This window comes from Periophthalmus magnuspinnatus, chromosome 9 (genome assembly GCF_009829125.3).
Source record: "Periophthalmus magnuspinnatus isolate fPerMag1 chromosome 9, fPerMag1.2.pri, whole genome shotgun sequence".
Lineage (NCBI taxonomy): Eukaryota > Metazoa > Chordata > Actinopteri > Gobiiformes > Gobiidae > Periophthalmus > Periophthalmus magnuspinnatus.
The window spans coordinates 19,869,428-19,896,519 of NC_047134.1; the positions used below are offsets into that span (position 1 = coordinate 19,869,428).

Genomic DNA, 27,092 nt, shown 5'->3' on the forward strand with positions numbered 1-27,092 from the left:
TTTTTACTGTACTTCAAATTTTTAAAATAAGTAATGTTACTTTTTAAAAAAGTCAAGTATGAGTAAAAGTATGCTGCTAGAAAAGTACAAATTCTTCATATAGTGACTCAGGTAAATGTAACTGAGTACTACCCATCTTGGGTTTTGGGGTGGATAATAACAGTACGTTTCACTGCTTGTGCTTCAAAGAATAAAAGCTGATGTTCACTTGTACTTGATTATTGAGAAAAAAAATGGGTTGAATTATTTAGTCTTAAAGCTACTTTTATAGCTCTGGGGCAGTTTATGACACATTCACATAGGTAGGGTCAATTGTCTTGCACAAGAACACAACAACAGTCTGGATTCAACCACTTTGTTTATCATCTTAACTTATACACTATTTTTTGGAAGTATCAGAATTAAACACTTTAAATTTCTGCTTATAGATAAACACTGTAGTGATCCAAAAGGAAATGCAAGGTTTACTTAATTGCAGGTCATACAGTCATTCATTTTGATATGCTTTGAACTTCTACTTAACTTTTAAAAACTACAGTACTTACTTGCACAATATAATTGGCCACTGTACCCATCTGTAGTTTTGTTTTCCTGATACATATTGTATGAGAACACACATTAGGTTAAAGCACATGGACCCCTGCACTGTAATGCGATGCCCTGGATTAGGATCTGGTTTCAGGCCTGGTTTGGTTTCACACTTGTGGGTCGATCTGGCTGTGACACTGTGCAGACTTCATAACACAAAATAGATAACCATCTCTCCACTGGGAATATACAATCTTTTTATTATGAAGAAACAGGTGACTTTTGTTGAGAGCCTAACAAAAGACAAAGGGGTGCAATGTGAAGATAGACCATTGACCAGGTGAGAGCAAACAACAAATCTGGCTGTTTGTCTGGCTGTTTTAATTTATTTATTCTTTTTTATATATATATATATATATATATATATATATATATATATATATATATATATATATATATATATATATATATATATATATATATATATATATATATATATATATATATATATATATATATATATATATATATATATATATATATTTTTTTTTTTTTTTTTTTTTTTTTTTTTTTTTTTTTTGCTTGATTTAAAATGTTTTTGTCAACAGGTCTTCTGAGATCAGCAGTTACATTTCAAATGGTGAGTTTGAGGCTATTTTAATAATGTTACATAATTATAAGTCATTCTAATTAGGGAAGGTTGCTGTTTTTATCAATTTGTCTTTGACCCCAATGGTAAAATGACATATAAAACATATTCTAAGGTGGTTAAAGTAGCCAAAAACTTTACTCAAGTAAGAGTAACGTTATGCGAAAACATAAAATAATACACAAAATCTGGTATTTTCAAAAAAGGAAGCACATAATAATAATAAAAAAATTATATCTGAAGGAGCAATGCAAGAAAAACAAATGTTCAAATAATTTCATACAGTCAAAATGAAGCTTTTGTGACCTAGACTTACTCACAGGGGGAAGAGTAACCAAAACTATTATGCAAGTAAGAGTATTGTTACTATTAGTCAACTAAGAGTAAAAGTATGCTGCTAGAAAAGTACTCTGAAAAGTACAATTCTTTAAAACGTTACTCATGTAAAGGTAACTGAGTATTACCCACCACTAAACATATTTTCAGCATATTTATTTTCTATTGAATTAAAGGCCTGCTCAGTTCTGCTGGTAGAGTTAGAGCCCTCCAGCAATTCAGCTATAACATTCTCACGTAAATGAACAATTAAGATGTGCAATGAGGTAAAATAAATATAACATGAATTTGCTGGTGTTAATCCTGCTAATGATTGGTCAGTTTATGCAGGTTGTGAGTTTGGACCTTATCAGCGAGTGAGAAAGAATGATACTCCCATCAGCATCTTATCAGGAAACAAACCATTCTACTTTCCCAAATACATGACAACTGCACCTTTCCTACAGGTAAAAATGTTATGCTGTCTCGCCTCAAGATAAATGTGGTACATGCTCAATGGAATGAAGGCTAAAATGTTTTTTTGTTATCAGAAATAAAAATGGATATGTCAAGAGAAGGGGAATTATTACATCATTGCAGATTTATGCAGGATGTTCTGGGTCAGTCAAAGGCCATTTTTGGTTTCGGCTTGAGATAGTGAATATACAAGAAGAATATGTAAGAATGTTTAAGTCAGTGCTGCCAGACAAAAGACCGAAGAGATTTATGCTGAAATTGATGAGTGCTTGAAGCTAGTAAATAAATAAAAATACAATACGGAGTAAAAAGTAGCAATAATAATTTTGAAAATGTAATTATATTTTGTAATTTCATATGGTTTAATGATAAAATGTGTTAAATAGCACCCTAATCTCACGGCCGGACAAAGGCGGTATCTCCAAAGTATCACCAACATCTACAGCACTGAGCAGATGAGGCGGCAGATGAAGCAGCACTACCTCAATGTTCTACACAGCTGTCTACAGTCAGGTCTGCTATACACTACTACTACTACTGATACTACTACTGATACTACTACTACTACTACTACTACTACTACTACTACTACTTTCACAATTCCCTAAGGTTCTCTCTTCTTCTCACATTGTGGTTTTATCACCCAGGTCAGATCCCAGTCAGCAGGAGGAGATGTGGAGATCTTCAGCTTAAACAAAATCAGAAATTCAGACAAGAATCATCAGATAAAGAAGGGGCAAGAGCCAAGTCACAAGGAAGACGGAAGAGCAGCACAATCACTCATCCCAACATTAGACTTCCCAAAATAGTCAACCGATGATGACTTTATAAATTAAAGATGCACTATGCAACTTTTCTGGTGTTTCCATGGAGATGTCATTGCTTTGTCTGTATTGTTCCATTAATGTTATCTGTCTCCATGGAGACAAGCAGATAACACCACCAGGCCAGGTTGCAAGTCAAATCCGTGGACACTAGGTGACCCTGCTCACAGTTAAAAAAAAAAGTATTTTTGAGCAATAAAAACAACTGTAATTAAACAGACTAAATGTTAGATGGATAGTCTATCTTTAATGATATACTGCTGAATATTCCAAACAAGCCAAATAGGTATAGTGAACCTATCATCAGAAAAGTTTCCCAGTGCAACTTTTCAGCTATAGCGCACAGTGCATTATAAAGACTGAAGTGATGACAGTAGCTTATTGGCCTAATATTTAACACTGTCTACACTCTTCTTTTGTTATAAGGGGCGTTGTACACCCACCTATGTGACATGAAGACCTACCATAGTTTAATAGGGACCTATTTAATTAGGCAACACAAGATTAAAAACTTAAAATTTTGAGTTATGATGCACAATTCTGTATTATTAACATTATTAATTATTATTGGTCACCATGTTTCAGTCTCACCCCTTAGCCCTGTCATAAGGTCATAAGGTTAATTGCATTTTTACAAACTAACCTAGCAGTATAATATAATATTATAGTAATAATACATTTATTTAATAGTAATACTGTAATAATTGTATTTAACTCCTTTGTGGACAGGTCTCTCAGTTAAAAAACATTATATTCATGTAAATTCATTTAAAGAAAATACACTTTTAATTTAATTGAGTCTATTTTTGTTATTTTACAGCTAACGCAATCATATTTTATCCTAGCCTGCTGTACAAATCACATCGTATCATTTTGACGAGGCCTGTGTGAAATCCTCTGGTTTGGCTCATTAGCTCTGGAGAGCTAGTGCTAGCCTAACTGACAAGTTTGCTACCTTTCAAAATGAACTGTATCGTTGAAGGAAACTGCGTTAAAGGCAAGGTTAAACCTTAAACATGTTATTAACCAATGCAGTGTTTTTGTTTTGTTTTGTTTTACAAGGTAGTTTTTGCTACCATTAGCCAAAAACGATTGAGCAGTGATAAACTAGTCTTTATCAAACTACTAATTAAATGGAAGCTAAGCTGTGGTCTCTTTCATTTAACAAGATGATGCATAGTTAAACAACATTTCATCGATACCTACAATAATATGGAATATGGGTTTATTTATTTATTTGGTATTTATTGTAATTTTTGTGGGGAAAAAAACAAACAAAAAAACAATTGGTGTGTGTATGTGTGTCTGTGTGTGTGTCTGTGTGTGTGGGTGGGTGACTACTATAGCATTTGGGAGGGCTATCCATGCCCTGGCACGTCTGGGAGATGAGCTGTGGTTGGACCCAATGGCCAAAGGGGCAAGTATTCATCAAAGAAAAACTAACTTCTATGATGCGCTAAGTCTAACTAACCCTGTGATATGTTTTTCATATTAGCTGGCCCTGAGGTCAGTGAACTCTGCCCACTCAGCCTACTCCTGTTTCTTCTTCTCATCACTGTTCTTTCACCAATATAACACAGACAAGGGCAGTGAACCCATCAAATGTAAACTACACTCAAAGGTACCACCACAGTCAACGATTACACTCTAAAATAATAATATAATTGATTTCTAAACCTTTTTTTCTAACTGTCTGTAGTCCATACTGCCTCTTTTTCGACTGCCCTCCATTGAGCGCACTGTGGAGCACTGTCAACTCTCCACTGAAGATGACCTGGTGAAAATTAAGTTCTTATGCAAACATGGTAAGGCTGACAACATCAAGCAAAATTGTGATTGTGATTAGTGATTACATTTAACATAAAGAGCATTCTTTATAGTGCTCTATTTGTGTAATTGCAGCCTTTATCATTTGCCTTTTGTGACCATGAAAATAGTAAATAAAACACAATAGGAAGAAGTAAACAGAAATTGTGCATTCATTTGTAGACTGTAATAGAATAAACTGACACCAAATCAAGACTTATTTGCTTTAAAATAATATATTAAATCGGGTACATTAAATTATTTTTCAAACTTTTATTATGGCTTTGTCAGCACTGGTTAACACAGAAGAAGAAAGAAAAGCAAAAAAAGGATTTGATGACCCCTTGCCCATTATTTTTGTATTTTTATGTATATATATTTTTAAATCCCTTCCAAATATTTTATTTAGTACTGTTCTTCATACCTCATTATTTATGCCTATTACTGTATTTTACATCTGCCATGTTGTTATATACTTTCAGCACTAGGTGGCACTGTCCTGTTTCTGTTACAGGGATTGTCAAAACTCACAATCTGCGTTTTCAGGAGAGTGATGCTCTGCAGGCTGTATTTGCCTCACACCTCTGCCCCAACGTCCTCAAAGCTCCAGCCAAGTCAATACATACCTCCATCATCTCCATATATTTTATGTTCACGTAATAATGCAGTTTTCTATGTGTTCTGTGATAGGCTCCTTAGTGACATGGTGATGCATTTCCCAGTCTCCCAAGAGGAAATCACATTGTCAATATCTTCTGGAAAAATCAGTCTGAGGAATTATTATGAAGGAGGGAATAGTAAGTAAATGTTACAGTCTTTAAAGGACCAATTTAGTCTTAGTAGTTCTATTAGTCTTTTTTTTTTGCAACAAATCACACATACAAATTGAGAATTAACACCTAAACACTGCAACACTGCAGATAGAGCTGCAAAACTGGGAAATACCTGGAGGACTAAAGAAAAGAGTGAGGGGGGAGGAGGGGCAGGGTCTGGACAGTGTGATTGGTTGAACACTTCAAACTCCTCCCCTGAAGCCAGGTGTTTGTAATCAGAAACAGCTGGCTGTAATCAGGACAGTTCTGTGTGATGTCACATAGTACTTGAAATTGCAGTGGCCACTGGAGGCAGCACACACGTTTTGACCACGAAGCTGCAAATTGACCTAGTTAGGAACAGTAAACAATGCTATTAAAAAGTTGCAAAAAAGTTGATTTAGTGTTCAGTTCGACTTTAACTATTTGCATTATTCAACTTAAAAGTAGTAAAATAGCAATCAGAAGAGTACCATTAATAAATCCTCTACCAGTATACCATAGTGACATATGCCACTAACCTATGTGACACTAAACATACGGTGCTTGTATGTCAGATCACATGAAGATGATGCACACAGAGATGTCCTTACACCCAGACGAGTTTGATTACTTCCAGGTCGGAGTGGAGTCGGACATAACTTTCTGTCTAAAGGATCTGCGGGTGAGGTCTATTTTTATATTCTGTGTTCATCCAGTCACATGACGCTGCATTTTGAATGTGACTGAAGTTTCCGTGGAGCGTGCATTTGATAAAGTGTTCCTTCCATGACCTTAACGCCACAGTATTCAGCTACCCAGATCATTTACACATGAACTTTGGCCCATAGCCATTACTCTTCTTTATTGGGAAGACAGTATGTGCTTTTGCACATGGCTTTAACAACTTGAGCTATTTTTATTTTTCACAATTTATTTTAAGGCCAATAGTGATATGTCTGCAAGATGCAAACAGAGACTTCCACATTGCAGTGAAAGTTTTGTGCAAGTACTGAGGCTGGTTCATAAAGAGAAATCATCAATATTAATGATTGTATCCAATAAATTACTTTCTAGGTGGTCAAAGTGGCTTACAGTTATATAGATTATACATTATCTCCACACACTTGGTAATAGTAACCTTATTTTGTAACCACAGCTGCTCTTGGGTTGACTGACACCACATTGGTCCAAAAATGAAACCAGGAGTGATTTTCTGAACTTTTCATTAAACTATTTTTTTTATTTTTTTTAATGCAAAACATACATACAGTCAAGATGATGAAGTGTCATGCCAGTAGTAAGTAGTGAAACCTTTGGACAAGTCTGGAATTAAAGACAGGTAAACTTAATATGCATTCACTGAACATTTTAAGCAGATGAGTGACGTTAACAGGAAAAGACTAAAACGAAGGTAATTTGTTTATTCTAAGTGCTGAATTTTACAACTTCACACAATGTACTTTGGGGGAAATTGAATCAGTAGATAACATCAGTGTTATTACATTACAGCCAACAAGTACACACACAAATGAACAATGTATTATAAAAGGGACACAAAATTTCACAGTAAATTTATGAATTAGCCTACCCAAAAATCTCACAACACAAAATTATGAATTCCTTGATTTAGTAAACAAATCATGCCCCTAAATACTGCTGTAAAATGTGATCTACAAAAAGAATACAATTGGTGACATGTAAGATGAAAAGAATTCTTTGTATTCAGACAGTGTATATCATGATAAAGAATTCACCATTAATGGTCCTATATTACGTAAAATTGACTGATGCAAGCTTTAAGCCGTGGTATTTATTTATTTGTATATTTGTATTGTAGAACACTGTTACCTCATTAAAAACATACCTGGAATTTTGTTTCATTCACACATGTTTGAGTAATCCTTTACTATTTGTCTTGAGTAATCCTTTACCTCAAAATGCTCTATTCCACCAGGTGATGTCCTTTTACCTTTTGTTCTATAGAGATTGGCACTTCCAGGGTTGAAAGTGTCCAAATGATTCTAGTGAAGGTGTATGGTGTTTAAAAAAACAACAGAGCATTTCCTGTATTACTGCATGACATCACAAGGTAGAACAGAGTGTTTTCAGTTTCAGAGAAGAATTCTAAATATGCACGGTTTGTGTTTTAAACATGTGTGAATGAAACAAAACAGAACTCTAGAAACTAGATTAAAAAATACTGTAATATGGACAATTTGAAAATACAAGTTTGCCATCATTAACTACTATGGGCAGGGTGATTTTTGCTATAGTATTCACCACTTGCAGTGCAGTGATAATTTTGACCTGTTTCAAGTGGCACTGCTCCTGTCCCTAATGCTTTGCTGTTTGTGGGACTTCCTACTGAGAGGATCCTCATTAGCCTGCCCTATCCCTGCCCCGCCACAGTTAGCCCCATGAAATCAGGTCTACAGGATAGATTACAGACCGTGGTTTCAAATGGGAACACTGAAAAGGTTCCGTACAATGCATCTCTTTTTGTAGCCTCCTAATGAAGAAGTGATGATGGAGCATTATAAAACCTTTCCAGAGTGATTTGATGTGAGATTAGTCAAAGCTTAAAGAATGTTTTTGTTTTTTCAGGGATTACTGTCTTTTGCAGAGTCACATTGTCTGCCTGTGTCAGTTTACTCTGGGGCAGCAGGAAAGTAAGTCTAGAGCTAGGTTTGAATATTGCTGATAAGCTCATAAAACCAATACTATGACACAGTAATGACTATATAAATAGTTTGTTAACACTTCCTTTCAATTACATATTATGAGCAAACGTCAAGAGTGGTTAGCTCTCAGGCCATAAAGGTGCACTTTGTAACTTTTCTCACAGAGGTATGCCATCTGCTTGTCTGCTTGGAGATGTTATGACTTTGCATGGAAGAATCCACAGTATGAAATTAAACTCATTACTCCATGTAGACCAGCAGGTGTGCTACTATAAAATGATTGTATTAAATTTATTATTAACATATTTGCATTAAAGAAATGTCTAGTTTTAAAAGAGTCATACTAACAGTGACTATGTTGTAATGTAGTGTATTCAGTCTTCTCTAAATTCAGATCACTGTCCTCAGGCCCGTGTGCTTCTCCATTGAGGATATGGTTTTGGAAGCCACTGTGGTTTTGGCCACTTTGATGGACTTTGATGGCAGGGCCCCCTCTCAGCCCGCAGCCTCCCCTCTGCAAACTACTTCATCCAGGTACAAGTTAAAGACAGAGAAGAACAGCAATACAGCTCAATAAGGCTGTTGAAATTATATATATCCTCTATAATCATGAAAGAAGCAACATGCAATTTCTCTCTCTCTCTCTCTCTCTCTCTCTCTCTCTCTCTCTCTCTCTCTCTCTCTCTCTCTCTCTATATATATATATATATATATATATATATATATATATATATATGTTTGTGTGTCTGTTTGTGTGTGTGTACACACACACATACAAAATAATAAAATACATAGATTATTTTGATATGGTAAATGTAAAGGTAAATTTTCAACATAAGTTTAATAATGCCTGGTTTTAAGCATGCAGTTATTTGCATACTGATTTGGTGTTTGGTTTTAAAGCTACTTTCTGTAAGTTTATCTGATTTTATTTAACCAATAGATGTGTGGCATAGTGTCAGCAGTAATGAGCATCTAGTGATGACATGTGAGAATACAACAAGGGCGGGTCAGCCAATCCAATTAAAAATGGTAGCTTTAAGCCGCTCTGTGAAACCTATTAATTTGGAACACTTTAAATTAGATTGCACATAAATAGCAAATCAAATAAAAAAACATTTTTGTCTTAAAAATTATGCACCAAAATATTCATAATATTGTTGCCACATCTCTTCACAGGTACAGTGTGTTTCATTCCAAAATCACAGGTCCCAGCAGCAGCAACAGTAGCCTGTTCTTTGGTCCAATATAATTACTGTCTCGTTCCCACAGAGATTTAGTACCTGAGCCTCCGTCCTGGCGTGTGGTCAAAATAGTTTGCCCTCATTGGCTGTTTTTAGCTGCTTAAGTGGGCATCGTGTTTCACAACCCACCCTTATGTTTGTACCAGGGATAACTGGGGCACACTGGGTCATGCATGTAAGTGTCTATGTGAATAATCCTCTAATACGCCTACGCCTCTGCAGTCACTGTGCGAGGACTGTGCACACAGCGCGATGTCACACAGCGCTATGGTCACCAAATGTTAACCTCACCCAGTACTAATGTCACTAATGAATCTGCATTTTTCAGGACTCCTCTACAAACAGCTGAGAGGAAAAACACATATGCATAATGGGCTAATCCTTCAGCTAGTTGCTCCTAAGAGTCCTGTTCAAGTGTGACAGGTTGCCTCAGCAGCATTGAAAGATGGGTCAAATGCAGAGGGCCAATTTCTCTAAAGGAACAATTTTAAGATAAAGAGATTGCTTTGCTCTTTGTATTTCTATAGCCAGGTGCGTTGGAGAGGGCATGCATAATAATGCTCATCAAAACAATTTGCCTGATGAAGACCTAGTTGCCAAAAAGTTGCTGCTCCAGTGCAAATAAAACAAACTTTTTGCAAGATACAGCACAGGAGTCTTTCTTAAGGAACAATAAAATAAAATTCACCTTAGTCATCAATCAAAACAAGCACTGGAATAAATAAGGAAATATGATATGCTTTTACTAGTGCATACTGTAGAGCAAATGGACTTCATTTATTGGATAAATGCTTTAGCACTAGTTTAGCAGCACAGTGGTTAGCACTCTCGCCTTACAGCATGAAGGTTCAACTCCCGGTCAGCCAGGCCTTTCTGAGTGGAGTTTGCAAGTTCTCCCTGTGCCTGAGTGGGCTTCCTTTAGGCATTCTTGTTTCCCCCATTGATCCAAAAATTGCACAACAGGTAAAATCCTCCAGCCAGTGATCATGATTTAGCTAGCTAGCTCAGCTCAGCTCGTCACCAAAATTACCCTCTGTGGGAACTAAAGGACTTGTTTTGCTGCTTGCCTGCCTAACATTCCTGACTTTATGTAGCCAATGTTAATTATCTGACTCATTCGCACCTGAGGACATTGAAAGTAAATGTATGTAGTAGTAACATGTACAAATAAAGAACATTTTCCTTGATAGAACCCAGTCTTTGGAGTCATATTAATGTTGCATGTTGTAGGTCTGCAGTGGAAGCTATAGAAACAGTCCATCCTCAGGACACTTCTGCAGGAGCAGACCTGGTTGCTTCGAGTCAAGGCAGCCCCATCCTTGTCCCTCCCCGTCTGCTGCTGCATCCCTCTCAGACTGACCTCCCATGTGGACAGGGGGAGCCCAAGCAGACCTGTTCCCCTGCTCCCTCTATGGTAACAACACCTTTTTGTTTATTAAATTAACAATATAAGATAGATATGCTCGCTGTCATACTGTGGAACATTCCTGGCAAAGCAAAAACATCTCTATGCAGACAAGTAGGGGACGGACAAGGTGACCATCAAAACTCAAGTCTGTAGAACGGTTTGCCCTTAGAAGTGGAGCAGCTCGAACAAGGCTAAAACAATAGTTACTACCTTGAAAATTGATGCTGGTGTAAGCAATTTGAACACTGAAAGTATTTAAATGAGTGATGTATAAACACTAAAAACATTTACAATAGTATGGAAGTGGGCAATATTTGTTCAAACTGGAAATAGTTATCAAAATTTTGAGGTGTGTCAGCAAGTGAACAAGTTTGACTCATACTGCATACTGGCTTATAGTAGACTAACAAATATTAATTAGACATTCTGTGGTGTAATAGTGTAATGGTGTATGAATTGGATAAGTAGTCCCTCAAACATAACTCCTTTTGCTTAGTTTATCTTTATGAATTGACTACATTTGTAAAGCATTGACCCTTTTTCAAAACATCAGGTGGTGTACTTAAAACCGTAGTATGTACTGGTAACTTATGGTTTTGCACCTCCAATTAAGTTAACATATGATCACTTTAAATAAAATAAATAAATAGACTAAATGCGCTGAAATATTTGTATAAAAATAATAAATATGCAAAAAGATTTAGCTTCAGTTTTAACTCTTTTTCTAACTCTTTTTTTTGTATTTTAGGTGTGTTCGCTCCTGTTCAAGGCTTTGTCCTCTCAGTCTGAGGATGACTCTGCTCTGTCACCCTATGTCCTGGTCTGTGTCAGTGATGAAGAGGACGAGATGGAGGGAGATACATGCAACCCCTCGCTTTAAACAGCATCTTCTGTATTTATCTGAAATTACACATTGTTATATTTATGGAGAGAATGCATTAGACATTAATATTTGTTTATATATAGATTGTTCACATAAGAATGAATATAGATTTATTATTCTATTACCTTATATTGCATAGACCCAGTTACATTAACTTTGAAGTGTTTATACATATTGTTTATACTTTTAATGTTTATGAAAAAAAGAAATGCATGAAATTGATATTTATTGTTACTAAAAATGTTCACTTTACACTTAGTCTTTATTTCTGTCAGTTGCAAAGCTTATGTTATATGTCAGGGATTCAGTAAAATTCTTTAGGTTCCTCCTTTTAGTCCTGGCCTGTCATTAGAGAACCACTACTTTACCTCATTGATGTAATTAAATAACATGCATTTTATCATAACCACGTGTTTGTTGCAGTCTTGACTCAAACACACTGGCTCACCTGCGAAAAGCCACGCCCATCCAGTGCAGATACATTGTTGTTACAATTGCTTTGAAAAAATGTGACTCTTCAACAACATGACAAACCTGCGCAAACAAACCAGGTTTTTTCTTTATTCTCCAGTACATATCCAAATACATACTTACACTTGCACATAGATTTATGAACAGGGCAAGGCAAGTTTATTTGTATAGCACAATTCGTACACAAGGTAATTCAAAGTGCTTTACAGAATAAGAAAGGCATTAAAATCACAAAAATCAAAACATAAATAATCACAAGTAATCATCATAAAATTAACATTAAAAGAGAAGAGTGCAGAATAAAAACCTTTCAGTCATATGCACAGCTAAACAGAACCGTTTTGAGCCTGGATTTAAACATTGTCAAAGTATAGGCCTGTCTCACATCTTCAGGAAGACTGTTCCACGTCCTGTTTTAGCTGCATAAAACTTCAACGCTGATTCCCCATGTTTAGTCCTGACTCTGGGCACCAGCAGGAGGCCGGTCCCTGAGGTCCTCAAGGGAGTTTCTGTCTGGAGTAACTATATACATTATCTGTCAAAGATGGATAGAGCTGCCAAAATTTGTAGTCAAGAATAATGCTACTTTAAAATATTATTCAAGTAAAAAGTAGCAACCTAAATAATTACTCAGTGTATGTGTAAAAAAGTTTTTGAAGAACAAGATTAACCATTTGATTTATGATTTAAAGTTAATGTATTGTGCAGACAAAACATTATTGCACACATTCTGGTACTTCTAAAGAATATATAACAAAAACGCATATCTAAAAGTAAGGTGTAAAAAGGCATGCAAATATTCAAACCATTTAGGGCCCTGTTACTAAAATATTACTCAAGAATCATAACCATTTTTACAAATGTCTTTATGAAACATTAGGAATCCTATCCTATTCTCTGGGGATTTTTTTGTGACCATCTTGTCTCTGCGACTGTCTCACCAATGTATCCAGTTTTGCTTTTTGTTGGAATGGGTTTCATTTTTGTGAAGCAAAATAGCTAAAAGCCTCTTTCCCGTCTCAGTTCTGGTGTGGCTCGTCCTTAGACTTATACAGTCATGTGATCTGGTATTAAATGTTCCAGTATCAATGATTAACAAGCAAGTGAGGTATTCTGGCAGGTTTTGAAGTAGTCCCTTATAGATAAATTTCATATAGTGCTGTTCTCTTCTAACAGATAGTGATGGCCAGCCCATTTTTTCATAGAGAAAGCAGTGATGGGTTTCAAATCCATCCCCTGTGATAAAACGAAGGGCAGAGAGAAATAGTGGATCCAACGGTTTCAAAGTAGAGGCTGAAATCACTAAAAACAAGTGGAAAAACACCATTTGCCTCATATGTGGTTTGTTAAGATTACATCAATGAGTGTGCCTTTATTTAAATTTGTAGGATCAGGTCTAGTCGGAACAGAAATTAATTGTGTGAGATTGAGGCCATTGCATAGGTCTGTCAAAGTTTTGGACTCTTTCTCCAGCCAGTTAATATTTATATCACCCATTATCAGGGCCTCATAATTTTCCAGTTTAGAAAGCATCATGAACAGATCATTAAGAACATTTTTAGGGGCTGAAGAGGCACAATAAATACCAGCAATAGCCAATTTTTTTATCAGGATCATTTGCATAACTAACAAACATAAACAGATATTCAAAATATTTAGGCTTTGAACAGGAGAATAGAAGATCCACAGACAGGTGATCTTTGACATAAATGGCAACGCCACCTCCTTTAGATTGCCTGTCACAATGAAAAATTTTATAATTTTCAATATTGATTTCCTCACCACTTATTTTGAGAGCCAGTTTTCAGAAAATATAAATATATCTGGGTCTGTTTGATTTGCCCAGACTTTAATGCAATCTAATTTAGATAAGATACTACATATGTATAATTCTCAGTCCCTTCCTTGTCTTGAAGTTTTGAATATCAACTATGCCTAGCTCCTTACGGATAATAGTTTTATTTGAGTTTGACTGGGATCAATTTGACGCTTGGTTTGTTAGTAATATTGATGTCAACCAAGTTACATGACTGATCATTTCTTTAATTTCTATGAAATATTCTATGTGAAATATGCACATTAATGTGTGATAATGCAGAATCTAAGCCGGTGGGCGCCGGTTTTGTCAAAGAGTCACCTGAGGCGCTCTTTATCCTATGTGTAAAGAGTCATTCATAAGGCCTGTTAGGTGAAGACTCCAGCGTTAGTTTGATATTTTCACTTGACAGTATTTTCCCGGATACTGGTCTTGACCAGTACCAGTATTGCATATAAAGCATTATAGACATAGCAAAACAGCAGACAATACAACAGATAATAAATATTATTTTATTAAATATTGTACAGTACCTGTACAATTCAAAATGTTTTACTGAACACATTGTGAACTTGAACATCCAAAATATAGCCACGTGCTCTGCTCATAACAAAGTCAGAAGAGGACACCAGAAAAACTAAGGTAGAATTGGATATAACCATCCATCATATAATGAGAGAATTGCTTTACGTTAAGGCTGAGTAGATCGTAGATTGTCCTCACTGCTATGAAATGTACAATCTGGACTATTTACACTTAGGACGTAGGAATCTAATGCAAGCCCTTAATTGACAAATATTGATATTAACTTAGAGTAGAAATTTACAGGACAATGAGGACATAAATGCCATGCCATCAAACAAGATGCGACCTTCAACTTAAGATGTTCGTTTAGCAAGACATAATCTGTAGGCAAGACACAAATTGTAACTGTTTTTTATGCTATGCTGTGAAAAAGTGCTGTAAAAATGACTATTTACTTTGATATACTCCCATACCTAATACAATTCAGTTTTAAAATATTGTTTTCCTTTAAAAAAAAATATATTTCTCTTTTTTTTACTGGAGTCAATAACCTGTTTATTAAGTGTACAAGTCCCATTGTGTTAATAAATGCCTCGTAATGCAGTAGTTTTAGCCAATTGACACATCTAAACTTATGTCAGCCCAAATAGTTTTAGAAATAGTTATCAAAATAAGTTATTTTTACAGCAAAAAATACAACAATGAAACCTCGGTTGAAAGATAAAATATCATGAGAATTTATTAACCCTAACCTATCACACATAATATTCAACATTACTACCATTCAAAACACATACAAAAATACACTCTAATCATACTCAGTCCTGACCAAACTTTCACAGATATGTTGGTTTGTGCGTTGGAAAGATTTCAGCCCAGTGGTTAGACTAGACTTCATTCATTATTACTCAAAACAAGAGACATAGCAGGGGCATTCAACGTGGCCTGGTTCACACGTCACGTTCAATCAATGTCCCAGCAGCGGCGGCGAGGAGTAAAGGGATATTTTTAGGCCTTCTTGTGAGGCATTGCTTTATAAAAATACTTGCATTCAAAACGAAACTCGCATGAACCGGTTTGGGAGAAAGTGACTGAAATTGTTACACTGTCTTAAGTAAAGCGGTTTCCTGAATAGGGAATTATAATTTTATTTTATTTTTATTTTTTCAGTTTAGTGCCATTTCTTAAATTGAAACCAGGAAGGTATAAACAATTTTCTATTATTATTATTATTATTATTATAATAATCAATATCATTTTCTGCAACCATGTCTCTACTGGTCAATTTCATATCCAAGAAAAAAATCCTATCACAAATAGCTTTTAAATAAAATTGAGGCTTTATTTTCTTTGTGAGACTTTATTAATATACTTCATTAATTTGAAATTTTTTTTAAAAAGTGGTTTTGATATTTGCTTAAAGATAGCACATATTTTTTTGACATTTTGTCTGGCAGAGTGAAATATTGTTTGGCCTAACTGTAGGGTTTGAAAAAAATATTTTGCAATCCAACAATGACATTTAAGCCAAAATCTTACACCAAGAAGTAAAATCTTTCTCTAGTTCATTCACCAGTACAAGGGCCCTTCCATGTACATAATTTGTCAGGATTTTGGCCACTTTGTATTTCAGTCAATGTGCAATTTTCCCTTCTTAACACTAGTGAACACATATAGTGAACACATATAGCTCTGTAGGTGGCAATTTTGAATCCTTTGAATCATTGAGCTCCATCATTACACCTCTTCCACCTCCACCCTGCCCATAACGTGTGGTTTCTCTGGGTAAAATAATAATTTAAAAAAAGATACTACATAATTTTTTATGACAATCTTGAACTGGGAAGGGGCTAGTGGCCTTTGAGGTCTGAGGAAGTCCTAGTTCCTGTCCAGCAGGAGGTCAGGCTTCATTTTGTCAATTTAAAAAGACTAGTCTGTGTATTCAGCCACGATGGACAGCAGCACCGTGATGTCATCCGGCTTTCCTCCTGTGGACAGAAAAACAAAATATAGTAAACTCTAAACCAGTATATTGGGAGAGTGGTCATCTTTGGACAATCAGCAACAATGTATTTTAGCCATGCAACATACAGTCCATTTCATATTCCCACCCTATCTAAAGTACAGCAGCCTCAGAGGAGCACTATTCCCTTTAGAATTAACAGGAAAGCTTGAGTTAAGTTTCCATGAACACTTTGTAAGTCTAATGAAAGGAATCAGGGGAGAAAATTCACGTTGACTAAATGATACGATGTTAGAACATTGCACTTACCTTTGGCAAGTACTTTATTTGCAGTTAGTCAATTGAGACAATGTAACACAAAACAATGGCAGTTTCTTAATTATTACCATACATACTACTTCCAATATAGACCACAACCACTCAAAACTATTCAGGAAAGGTCCAATGTTGTCCTGTTTGTGGTCAATATTTGTTCAAATGATTTTCTAGTTTGGAGCACACCCTCCGGTCGTCTGTCTTAAACAGAGGGACTACCACCCTGGTCTGCCAGTCCAGCAGTACTGTCCCTGACCACCACGCAATGTTACAGAGATGTGTCAGCGAAGCCAGTCCCACAACAGACTTAAGATACTCAGGACAGATCTCATCAATCCCTGGAGCCTTGCCACTGAGGAGCTTGGCAACCTCCTCAGTGACATCAGCCAGGGTGATGGATGAGTCCGCCTCCAAGTCCTCAGTCTCTGCTTCCTCCTCAGAAGATGTGACGGTGGGATTGAGGAGATACTCAGAACTCCTTGGTCACCAGTTTCATTCATCAGTTCATTTTATTTAGGTGCCGTCAGGGGCTGGAGGAAGTCCGGTTCGGGGACCGCAGGATCTCATATCTGCTCTTTGCAAATGATGTTGTCCTGATGGCTTCATCAAACCAGGACTTGCAGCAGGCACAGAGGCGGTTTACAGCCGAGTGTGAAGCAGCTGGGATGGCAATCAGCTCCTGGAAATCTGAGGCCATGGTTCTCAAATGGAAAAAGGTGGCTTGCCCTCTACAGGTGGTGAGTTCTTGCTTCAAGTGGAGGAGTTCAAGTGAGGGAAGGATGGAGCGTGAGATTGACAAGCAGATTGGTGCAGTTTCTGCAGGGTGGCTGGGCGTTTCCTTAGAGATAAGGTGAGGAGCTCAGTCACATAGAAGGACCTCAGAGTAGAACCGCTGCTTCTCCCCTGCCTTCTGGTTGCCTCCCTAGGGAGGTGTTCTTGGTATGTCCCACCAGGAAGAGGCCCTGAGGAAGACCCAGGACAACGCTGGAGGGACTATGTCTCTCGGTTGGCCTGGGAACCCATTGGGGGCCAACCGAAGGAGCTGGAGGAAGTGTCTAGAGTGAGGAAACTCTGGGAGTCCCTGGTTGGACTGCTGCCCCTGCGACTTGATCTCGAATAGGCGTAAGAAAATGGATGGATGGAATTTCTAGTTTTTTACTAGTTTTAGAATCCATTAGTATATGGGTATTATTTTTGACAAGCCTAGAATGTCTAGATTTTTTTTAAATGGTCAACTCTTACCTCGCACATTCAGGCCGTTGTCACATGCAAACTGAGCGAAGGGCGACATGTAGTTGGGATCGTAGGCTAAATCGTGAGCTTGCTCTGCGATGCTCCGGGCCGTCTGCTGGATGCTCTCATAGTTTGAGTTCTAAAAGCATAAAAGCAATGTAATACCAGTACAAAGAGTAACAAGACCTACATGCAAATCTGATGGAGCAATTGATATGGTGAAATATATCAGGAATTTGCCTGTGTTGCTGCACCTTTACGGAGTGCTGGGTGTTACCTTGAGTTTCTTGAGCTCCTGGAGAATCATGTAGTCAGGCATGTTGTCGAAAAGCCCATCAGTCGCTGTGAGGATGATGTCTCCGAGCTGAACGTCAAACGAGGAGCTGTCTGCTGCATCAGGGCTGAGGGCGCAAAGGCAAATCATTCAAACAAGTCAATTTTCATAGCACAATATCTTACAGACTTCCAAGCACAATAAAGTTCAGTTATTTGAAGTATGATCAAAATGGGCATTATTTTTGACATGCCGGAGCTCAGGCTCCAATTCTGAGGAAGTTTGTCTAGTCCGGTCTGCCACTATAATCCCTAAATTAGCTTCACTGCTCATTAGTTGGATTAGGATTAGTCTGTAGTAAAAGTGGGTGCTCAGCCAAGTACGTATTTTAGTATTACAAAACAAAACAAAAAAGTTGATACTGACATGCCTACAGCAAGCAATGTACTTTATCATATTTGTTTAAGTACAAGCTCTGATGTCAATGTGCAGAAACCAAAGCTTGGTGAGTATCAGTGTCAGTTCTGAGATGCCCTCCTGTTGCCCCCGTTCAAAGATAGTTTTAATGACTATTTTCATTTCATATATCCACTACCCTGGAACATGGTGTACCCTGATACACTATGGAGTCTCAGCTAATGCAGCTACATGCTGGCTTTTGGAAAACTTAAAACACTATGTGGACACTGGTGGAGATAACATTGCAAGTTATAAGTTTCAAGTTACCAGAATGGCATTAAAATTAAAAAAAAAAAAAAAAATCAAACTTTTGGTTGGGCAGCGAGGGAGATGGAGACAACTCATACTTGTCAGTAAAGAGCTAATTAAACCCCCACAAAACAACAAAGACATTTGAATTCAATAACCAAAAGGTGGGATGGGTGGGGAAGAAAAACACCAAGGGCAACAAACTCGAAGTGCCCGAATCAAATACAAGAAGATGGAAGAAGGAAATAGAACTCGATCTCTACCGAAGAAAGCATGCTAGTGGCTAGCATCCCACCATGTCGGCCTGACAAAATTAAAGACAAGAAATAAAAAACAGATTTGTGACCTTTAAGGAGGGAGTTAAGTCCAAGAACAAGCAATCCTTAAGAGATGCACAAACACACACTGGCGAACTAGAAGGTTGAAATACAGTATGGAAGCAAAAGAAGCCCTGCTGGTGGTCCTGAAAGAACAGAAAATAGCATGCGCATATGTGGAGTACCTGCTGCAGAAAGTCAGGTCTCCCGGTGGAATCAAGTCTCCCAGTGGAGACCTGAGTCATGACTCAGCATACACTCAGGTTTGACACAAAGTTGATCCTCAAGAAAGTCTGGAAGAAAAGTTTACGGAAGTAGACGGAAAGCCACTGTTCTTTGATCACAATTATGCCCATGGCATGGTTCAAAAATGCAAAGCCTACAGAGGCATAAAGCAAGTGCTGAAGGAAAATGGGGTCAGGTTTCAGACGCCACTGACTAATATTAAAATCGACTGGACAGATGGTCCCAAGACATACGGAAACCCGCAGGATGCAGCAGAGGAGATGCGGAAAAGAGGGCTCAAAATGACGAGACTAGTATCTGAACAAGATTGGGCTGGACCTCCCAGGTGAAATAAATACTTTGTGATGCAAAGAAAGCAAAGTGGTAAAATTAGTTCAAAATTATAAACAATTGGTAGCTAATAGGAAAACATCAACACTGTGAGAGAGATACATGGGTGAAAGAATTTGAGGAAGAAATGAGGAATAATGACAAATATGATATTTGTGAAACTCAAGTAACTACAACTAGTAACCAGGAACTGAACTGAAAAAATATTGTTGGGAACAATACAAAGAGTTTGATATTTTATCACACCATAGATTAAAAACGCATCATTGTTGATGCATCAACCCTGCTCGAGACTCTGGAGAGAGGGATATTAGACATGCACATGTTTTTGGGAAATGTAGCAAGTTGTCCGAATTTTGGAAAAAATGGGAAATATACTGGGGTACAAGTTGCCAACAGGTCTAGTTCTATACTTGGGACAAAATAATAGGAAAAGGCATACCCAAAAGAGACCACTATTTGATAAAATTGTTCTTGGCAACTTAAAAAAAATACATCACATGCAAATGATATAAAAGGAAGATCCACCAACAGTTAACACCTGGAGGGACATTGTTGAAGAAATTCACATCATGGAGAAATTTACATATATTTATAAGGTCACAACAAGCAAAATAAGGCGATTGCCAGAAAAAGTGGACTGACTGACTCCTGACCGTTTACTTCAATTTTTTTGTTTCATATTATTGCAGAATATAACAAAACAAAGAAGTAACGGAAATAAAATCTACTTTTATGGTCACAAGCAGATGACACCATCAGGTTAAGCTACAGGTCAGATCTGTTAAATGTTTTTCAACATATTTTTTGCAATAATGGACATGGATGTATTCGACGGCATACCATGACCTGTCCAGTTAAAGTAGTAATACCTGTGATGGATCACCCCAAGCCAGAAAAGTTACATGCTGCACCTTTAACTTGACAACTGTCCCACTGAAATCCTTTTAAATTAAATCTGGACTGGACCAAATTACAGAAGTATACAGGGTTTAACTTGAATAGATATGGAAGATCTTGATTTACTTTATTTTCTGGCGACAACTATTACAGGAAGTGCTTTAGTCCTTAATGAGGTAATGAAATTTAAAAGGTTCAGGTTGAAATCAAATTTATACATGAGCACCACCGCATACTACTAGTTTAACTGTTTCATTTTAGCACAGTGCACAGTTGGGTTTTTCTTTTTAAGTTTAATAGATATGATGTCTGTCTTTTAAGTGGGATTCACATCATTATATATCCTTGTAAATTAATTAAAATGGGGGCAGATTTTGTGGCATTTCTGAATAAATATGGTGCAATAATGGGACTAATAAAATGATGTGTTTTAATATTTGTGAATTTTTTCTTTGAATTCAGGAATATTGAGCGATAAGCCAATAAAAAGCAGCAGTTTGAAATTGAAAATACTGTCTAGATTTGCCCAATAATATAAACATTTCCTGTTTTTGCTGTGAACACTTCAAAGGCTTTGTCTGGAGTATTCTGCTTGCCCTGGGAGAGGACAGACATTGACCCGGACAGTGGTGGAGAGGGAGGGAAAGGGAGAGGGAAAGGGAGAGGGAAAGGGAGGGGGAGAGAGGGAGAGAGAGGGAGAGAGAGAGGAAGGCAGAGGGAGGGATGTTTTGGCAAAGATCCAGCAGCCACTTGGACTCCAGCCTGACGCGTGTGGTGTGTTCATGGCACTGTTACAGATGATGCATTCACAGACACATTGAAGCATGGGTGAAACAAACGCTTAGAGACAAGTACAGTAGAGTTCACAGAGGGGTTACACCAAGACAAAAGCCTTCTATACAACATGCTTCTTCCATCAAGCTGCAAATTTTAATAGAAAGTAATTTTTTGAGCAATATGACACAATGTCAGGGTGACATGGAGGAAAAGCCAGAAACCAGACCATGTATTCTAGTCTGAGTCTACATGCAATGCCCTTGGGAATATTTGTTTATATTAAATTTTAAAAAGGACGATGCAAAAATAAATTGCTGTTACATAGAACACATACCAAGTTACAAACTACTTTCATATGCTGTCCCTGGGGAGGTACACATGACAATAAAACATACAAAAATACACACTGATTTCACACTAGCTCATTATCAACAATAATTTCTAAGAGTACTACAAAGGGTAATAAATGCATTAAAAGGTAAAAGTGTGTTACCATTACATGCCATCTTTGCTAATGTAAATGTGTTCCAAACAGCTGTTGTGTGAATGCCTCAGGTGTTACACAGGTAAATACGGTCATACCTGTCACTGAGCACTGCCCCCTCGGCTCCAGGTGGGACAATGGACAGCTGGAAGGGCGTGTTGAAATAGTGCTGCTGTTCGTCTGAGCGGTGGACCACCTCTCCCCCTCGCACCACCAGGAAACCAGAGTCTCCCAGGTTGGCTGTGTGCAACGTGTGGCTCTGTCTGTCCAGCACCACAATACAGGCCGTGCTGCTGCCTGTAGGGAAATGGAAACAGTTAAATTATTACAGTTACAAAAGGTAGTTAAAGTTAAAACCATACTTTTGAACATTCTCTGTGGAGATGGATATGTTTTATGCCACACTGTTGGATACATTATAGCCAAAAAAACACATTTCCACAGAAGCAGGCAGGAGAAGGCCCTCGAGGCCAAATAACAGTATGGTACAAGCCCAAGGATGAAAGGATGCATGCTTTTTAAACGTTTTTCAGTGCAATAAATACAAAAAATGCTTATGACTCAAGTCTATTTTTTGGCTATAAAAGTTACATCCTGTGGCTTTAATATTACTGAATCACCAGTTCAAGTTGTAAGTTATGGTCAAAGTTATGCAACTATTGGTGAACCACTAGTTTGTATAAAACATCTCTACATCCTGCGTTTTTATTTGTTTACTTGATATTTATATAAGAAATTTAAACTAAAATGTTGAATGTTGCAGTGTTGGCGAACAGAAAATGAGTTGGATTATGATAATGTTGTTATTCTTTAGGCATCATTAATCACAATCTAAAGAGGTGGTACTGTGTCTGGCCTCTCATTAGACACACACACTAGAAAGGAAATATGAGCTTTGTCTGTGCCAGGCTTTTAGCAAAACGACCACACCTTCTTCTGCTGCTGATTCAAAAACCCAAATATGCTCAGAGGGACCAACCTTGAGACCGCTGCACGCACTGAATGACTCACTCCTCTCTGTGTTCTCTCCAGATCAACAATTACGCACGGCCAAGTCAAGAACACTGTGAGCCGAGAAGGGAGAAGGAGTCTGGTACAATGAAGTGTTGTTTTACTGTGGAAAACTACAGCGATTTGCCGCTAAAAGATTCCTACTAAATAGGACAAGATGAGGCAGGCTTTGTTATCAGGATGTCCCATAAGAAAGAGAAAAGTATGGATGTGAAAGTCTATTAGATTAGGCAGGCAGGGGCAAGGGACATTCCCCGGATTTTTAAAATGGAAACTGGCTGCTCGGTGACTCACAATGTAAAAATCCCTGTTGAGCTAAACCACTAACACGCCGAAACAAACAACATGAGGATTCAAACCAGACATGGCTGATTAGTGAGAACTCGAATAGAGTGAACGAGGAGAAAAATGTTGTAATTAAGTTCTACAATTGGGTGCAGGAGTATCTAAGTATCTAAATCCAATAAAGACTTACAGAAGGTTTCAAAACATAGCTAATTTGCCTTCTTAGCTGTAGTATCTACATGATAATTTTGAATTATAATGCATACTGTTAAGAATTTAAAAAGTGCAATATGTATCTTGTTAATGCTTTGCATAGAGTGTTACACAGAAAAGTATCACCAGTAAATGTACCCATTTCCACTGAGGCAAGTAGGTGATGCAAACAGGCCATGTTACATATTAAATCTGTAGAGAGGCAGGTCCATTCACTGTACATGTTTTTCTAGGCATATTTTAAGCAATAAATACACATATAAATGAATAAATGCAGGGTAAAAATGTTCAATGACATACCATGGAACATTCCAGCCAAAACAATAAGATTTGGATGGAGACAATGTGGCAGGCCCTAACCATAAAACTTAAATACTGTACCTTTAAAGGTCTTAACCAAATGATGAGACACCTTAACATCGTTCATGACTGGTGAGATCGGATCTGCATAAAAATATTAAAATAAAATGTATTGTTGGCTGGTCCCCATGTCCCATTTGAACCTTGAGGCATGGACTTCCAGCTTTTCTGTGACACACGCTGGTCCAGTTTATTATTGTCTGTGTCACAGCGGGGCCTTTGTTTATCACTCACAGCTTGTTCTGAATGGACTAGCTTTAATTATACTGGGCTCTCCACAATCCATTTTAAGGTTTGATCTTTCTATTCTTGTAAGGGAAGCCTAGGAAACCTCAACTTAAAAGTCACATTAAGCAGCTTGCAAAAGCAAAAATTAGTCCCTTAACTTCTGTTAAGACATACCAACACTGTAGTCAAGCCCTCAAACTGAAAAGTATGAAATATGTGTGTGTTAGAAGTTAGTTCATATTTCAGTCTTTCCTCAAATTGTATTATATATTGCAATCAAATTTAAAAAAAAATCACAATTTGCAGAGGACACATCTAAATAATTGCAGCATTTACGATTTGGTAATTGCATCAACTCAAAGACAATAATATCCTGTCTTTTTAGTGACATTAAGTCCTCTACAAACATAGTTCTTCTTTTCAACATTTCAGTGTTTTCTCAAATGTTCCTGGAGTTGTTGACAGTACAGTTGAAACCAGAAGTTTACATGCACTACATATGCTTTTTCCTCCTCACTGTCTGACATGAAATCAGACTAAACTTTTCCTGTTTTAGGTCAATTAGGATTACCAAAATTATTTCTATTCGCTAAATGCCATAATAATGAGAGAAGGATTTTTAGACAATTCCTCATTACCTTCTTCAAAGTCATAAGTTTACATACATTTCATTAGTATTTGGTATCATTGCCTTCAAAATGTTTGACCAAAGTCATACAATTTAGATATCCTTCCACAAGCTTATATTTATAGTTGGCAGGAATTTTGGCCCATTCCTCCTGACAGAGGTCACGGCTGTGTGATGATGACCACCCTAAAACATTGACTTTGCCTTCCTTAAGCCACTTTGTAGCTAGTTTGCCAGTATGCTTCAGGTCATTGTCCATTTGGAAGACCCATTTATGCCTAAATTTTAACTTCATGGCAGATGTATTGAGGTGTTGCTTCAATATTTCCACAGACTTTGTGACATGCACCAGTCCCTCCTACAGCAAAACAACCCCACAACAGGATGGTTCCACCCCTGAATTTCACACTTGGGATGGTGTTCTCAGGCTTGCAACCTTCCCCTTTTTCCTACAAACAATTTTAGTGGTGGTCTGATGAAAATTTAACTAAGGTCTTTGTCCCTGTGTGCATTTGCAAACTGTATTCTGGATTTTTAGGAGTAATGGCTTGTTCCAGGCAGACAGTGACAACAAAAGCCTATGTCTTTTTATAAAGTGTTAAGGTTAGGGCCCTATGTTGTTGATGTTGCTATGTAAATTGAATCTTCATTTAAAATAATAAGTCCCATACAAACATGATCGCAATCACACAAAAAAACTCTTCCACAATCAACCCTTGTTTTGGTGTAGCGTCACTAACCCAGCAGTGGCACTTTGTTCTGCAGCAGCTCGTAGTAGCCAGTGGTGAGCACTCCCACTGGGTTACTGGGCACAAAGCGTCCCTCCTTCACCAGGCGCTCGCACGTCCTCATCAGTGTCCCCGAGAACTGAGAAGGGTCCACACCATAGTCACGCCAACCCCCCACGCCATCTGCAACACCTGCCAAATACAGACTTCATCAGAGCGAAATCACACAGGAAAAAACACTAGTACTTCAAATTGTATCAAGCCCCCATGTCTATAATGGCTTATTTATTTATATATTTATAGATAGATGCTTTTTATCTGTAATAATGGGTGCAAGTGGACATGTGTGTGCACTGAAATAAACTGATAAAGCTGTTTTGGTTTGTTATACCAGAGTACAAACCATCCGCCAGACTGCCCTTTGACCTCCCATTTACGTCACGGACTCACGGCCAATGTTAACACAACTGCGACTTTCTGCAGTGTTTATTTTATTCAAGGAGATAGCAAATGCAATTCAAACTCATTGCTTAATATAACAATTAAAAGAGGTATTGATTTATACAGATTTGTAAGTACAGTTTGAGCCATTCAGACAATACAAGAGTGCACAACATCCCCCTCACGTTCTCTTGATGATGCTTTACAAATCGGTACAACTATGAATAAATACTCACCCAAAACATCAGCAGTCCTGTGCCGGGCGATGAAACAAGCGTCGTCTCCGTAGCACATGCCTTTTTTGAGGATGCCTTTACGAAAGTCTTTGCCGAAGCCGCAGCTCGCCGTCACCAGGCTGTAGTCTCGGCTATCCGTCTGTGAAAGTCCGCCGATGACCGCTCTGGCAACGAGTCGACCGTAAGAAAGCACCGACAACATCACCTAAAACACCCTAACAGGACACTCTCCACACCGGACAAGCAAGCACCTTTCTCCTTGCGTATTGACTTGCTTCCGCCAATCGATGTGCTCCTTGGGAAACAAAGCAGGCTGCAAAAAAAACAAGTTTCGGGGTCCTGGCTTGAAAGTTCCCAGAACACAATCGTCTCATCCGGTGCAAATGATCCTCGTGAGGCGGTTCTGGTTCTCCACAGCCATGGTGCCGGTTGTACCACAGATAAATCCCGCTACATGTCGAGGATTGTGGAGCAAACGCCAAAAAGCAGCCCGGTGCATGGACTGAACAGACGCACACGAGAAATGTGTCTTGTGACTGCTCTGACGTCACGATCATTACGCAACGTAGGTTTTCAAAATAAAAGTACAACGCCATTTTTTTGTTTTTGTGTGTGTGTGTTTCCGGTTAGTGTTTCCGGTTAATTCCACGATAATGATAAAGAGGCAACGAGCTGCCACCTGCTGTACCCGTTTTTTTATTTTCATTCAGTAATTATATACATTTATATAGTTTAAAATGACTAGATTGCAATTTTATATCAATATTTCTGCTTTTTAAGTTTAGGGTTCATTAAGCATTTGAAAAAGCCAATATAAGAAACAAAATAAAAATGAAAAAATACATGCATTTCAATATGTCTTTCAAAGGATACAATGACATAAAACTGCAGAAAAACCTTTCATGCAAATGTATTCCAACAAATTGCAAACTATGTGGACATTGTGGTATGTGTTTTTGAGGATAATCAAACTGGTGGTGCAGAGAAAATGGAC

At 37.6% G+C, this 27,092-nt stretch overlaps 4 protein-coding genes across 4 annotated transcripts in view; 3 read left to right on the forward strand and 1 right to left on the reverse strand.

Moving 5' to 3' along the window:
- Positions 1–27,092, forward strand: part of LOC117375800 (sarcoplasmic/endoplasmic reticulum calcium ATPase 2) — a 272,725-nt gene that overhangs the window by 48,942 nt on the left and 196,691 nt on the right. The window lies entirely within an intron of this gene.
- On the forward strand, positions 511–2,877 carry LOC129456536 (uncharacterized). Its single transcript, XM_055224324.1, has 5 exons — positions 511–868; positions 1,137–1,168; positions 1,844–1,959; positions 2,356–2,482; positions 2,617–2,877. Exons 1-5 carry the CDS (start codon positions 792–794, stop codon positions 2,787–2,789), a joined length of 525 nt encoding a protein of 174 aa, XP_055080299.1. The 5' UTR covers positions 511–791; the 3' UTR covers positions 2,790–2,877.
- Positions 3,757–11,606, forward strand: rad9b (RAD9 checkpoint clamp component B). The gene is made up of 11 exons (XM_033972544.1): positions 3,757–3,790; positions 4,140–4,210; positions 4,289–4,414; positions 4,493–4,598; positions 5,114–5,213; positions 5,290–5,396; positions 5,969–6,075; positions 7,998–8,062; positions 8,483–8,608; positions 10,549–10,732; positions 11,475–11,606. The coding sequence occupies exons 1-11, from the start codon at positions 3,757–3,759 to the stop codon at positions 11,604–11,606; spliced, it is 1,158 nt and encodes a 385-aa protein (XP_033828435.1).
- Positions 14,395–26,635, reverse strand: pptc7a (protein phosphatase targeting COQ7 a). Its single transcript, XM_033972128.2, has 6 exons — positions 26,099–26,635; positions 25,434–25,613; positions 22,067–22,265; positions 18,210–18,333; positions 17,942–18,071; positions 14,395–16,409 (listed from the first exon to the last, which is right to left on the reverse strand). The coding sequence occupies exons 1-6, from the start codon at positions 26,298–26,300 to the stop codon at positions 16,351–16,353; spliced, it is 894 nt and encodes a 297-aa protein (XP_033828019.1). The 5' UTR covers positions 26,301–26,635; the 3' UTR covers positions 14,395–16,350.

Coding starts and splice junctions, on each gene's coding strand:
- rad9b (XM_033972544.1), top strand. CDS start 3,757: ATGAACTGTATCGTTGAAGGAAACTGCGTTAAAG. Junction 6,076..7,997: donor TCTGTCTAAAGGATCTGCGG/GTGAGGTCTATT, acceptor TTGTTTTTTCAG/GGATTACTGTCTTTTGCAGA. Junction 8,063..8,482: donor TACTCTGGGGCAGCAGGAAA/GTAAGTCTAGAG, acceptor CACTGTCCTCAG/GCCCGTGTGCTTCTCCATTG.
- LOC129456536 (XM_055224324.1), top strand. CDS start 792: ATGAAGAAACAGGTGACTTTTGTTGAGAGCCTAACAAAAGACAAAGGG. Junction 869..1,136: donor GAAGATAGACCATTGACCAG/GTGAGAGCAAAC, acceptor TTTTGTCAACAG/GTCTTCTGAGATCAGCAGTT. Junction 2,483..2,616: donor ACACAGCTGTCTACAGTCAG/GTCTGCTATACA, acceptor TTTATCACCCAG/GTCAGATCCCAGTCAGCAGG.
- pptc7a (XM_033972128.2), bottom strand. CDS start 26,300: ATGTTGTCGGTGCTTTCTTACGGTCGACTCGTTGCCAGAGCGGTCATC. Junction 18,334..22,066: donor GGGGCAGTGCTCAGTGACAG/GTATGACCGTAT, acceptor TTGCGCCCTCAG/CCCTGATGCAGCAGACAGCT. Junction 16,410..17,941: donor CAACGGCCTGAATGTGCGAG/GTAAGAGTTGAC, acceptor TTCTGTCCACAG/GAGGAAAGCCGGATGACATC.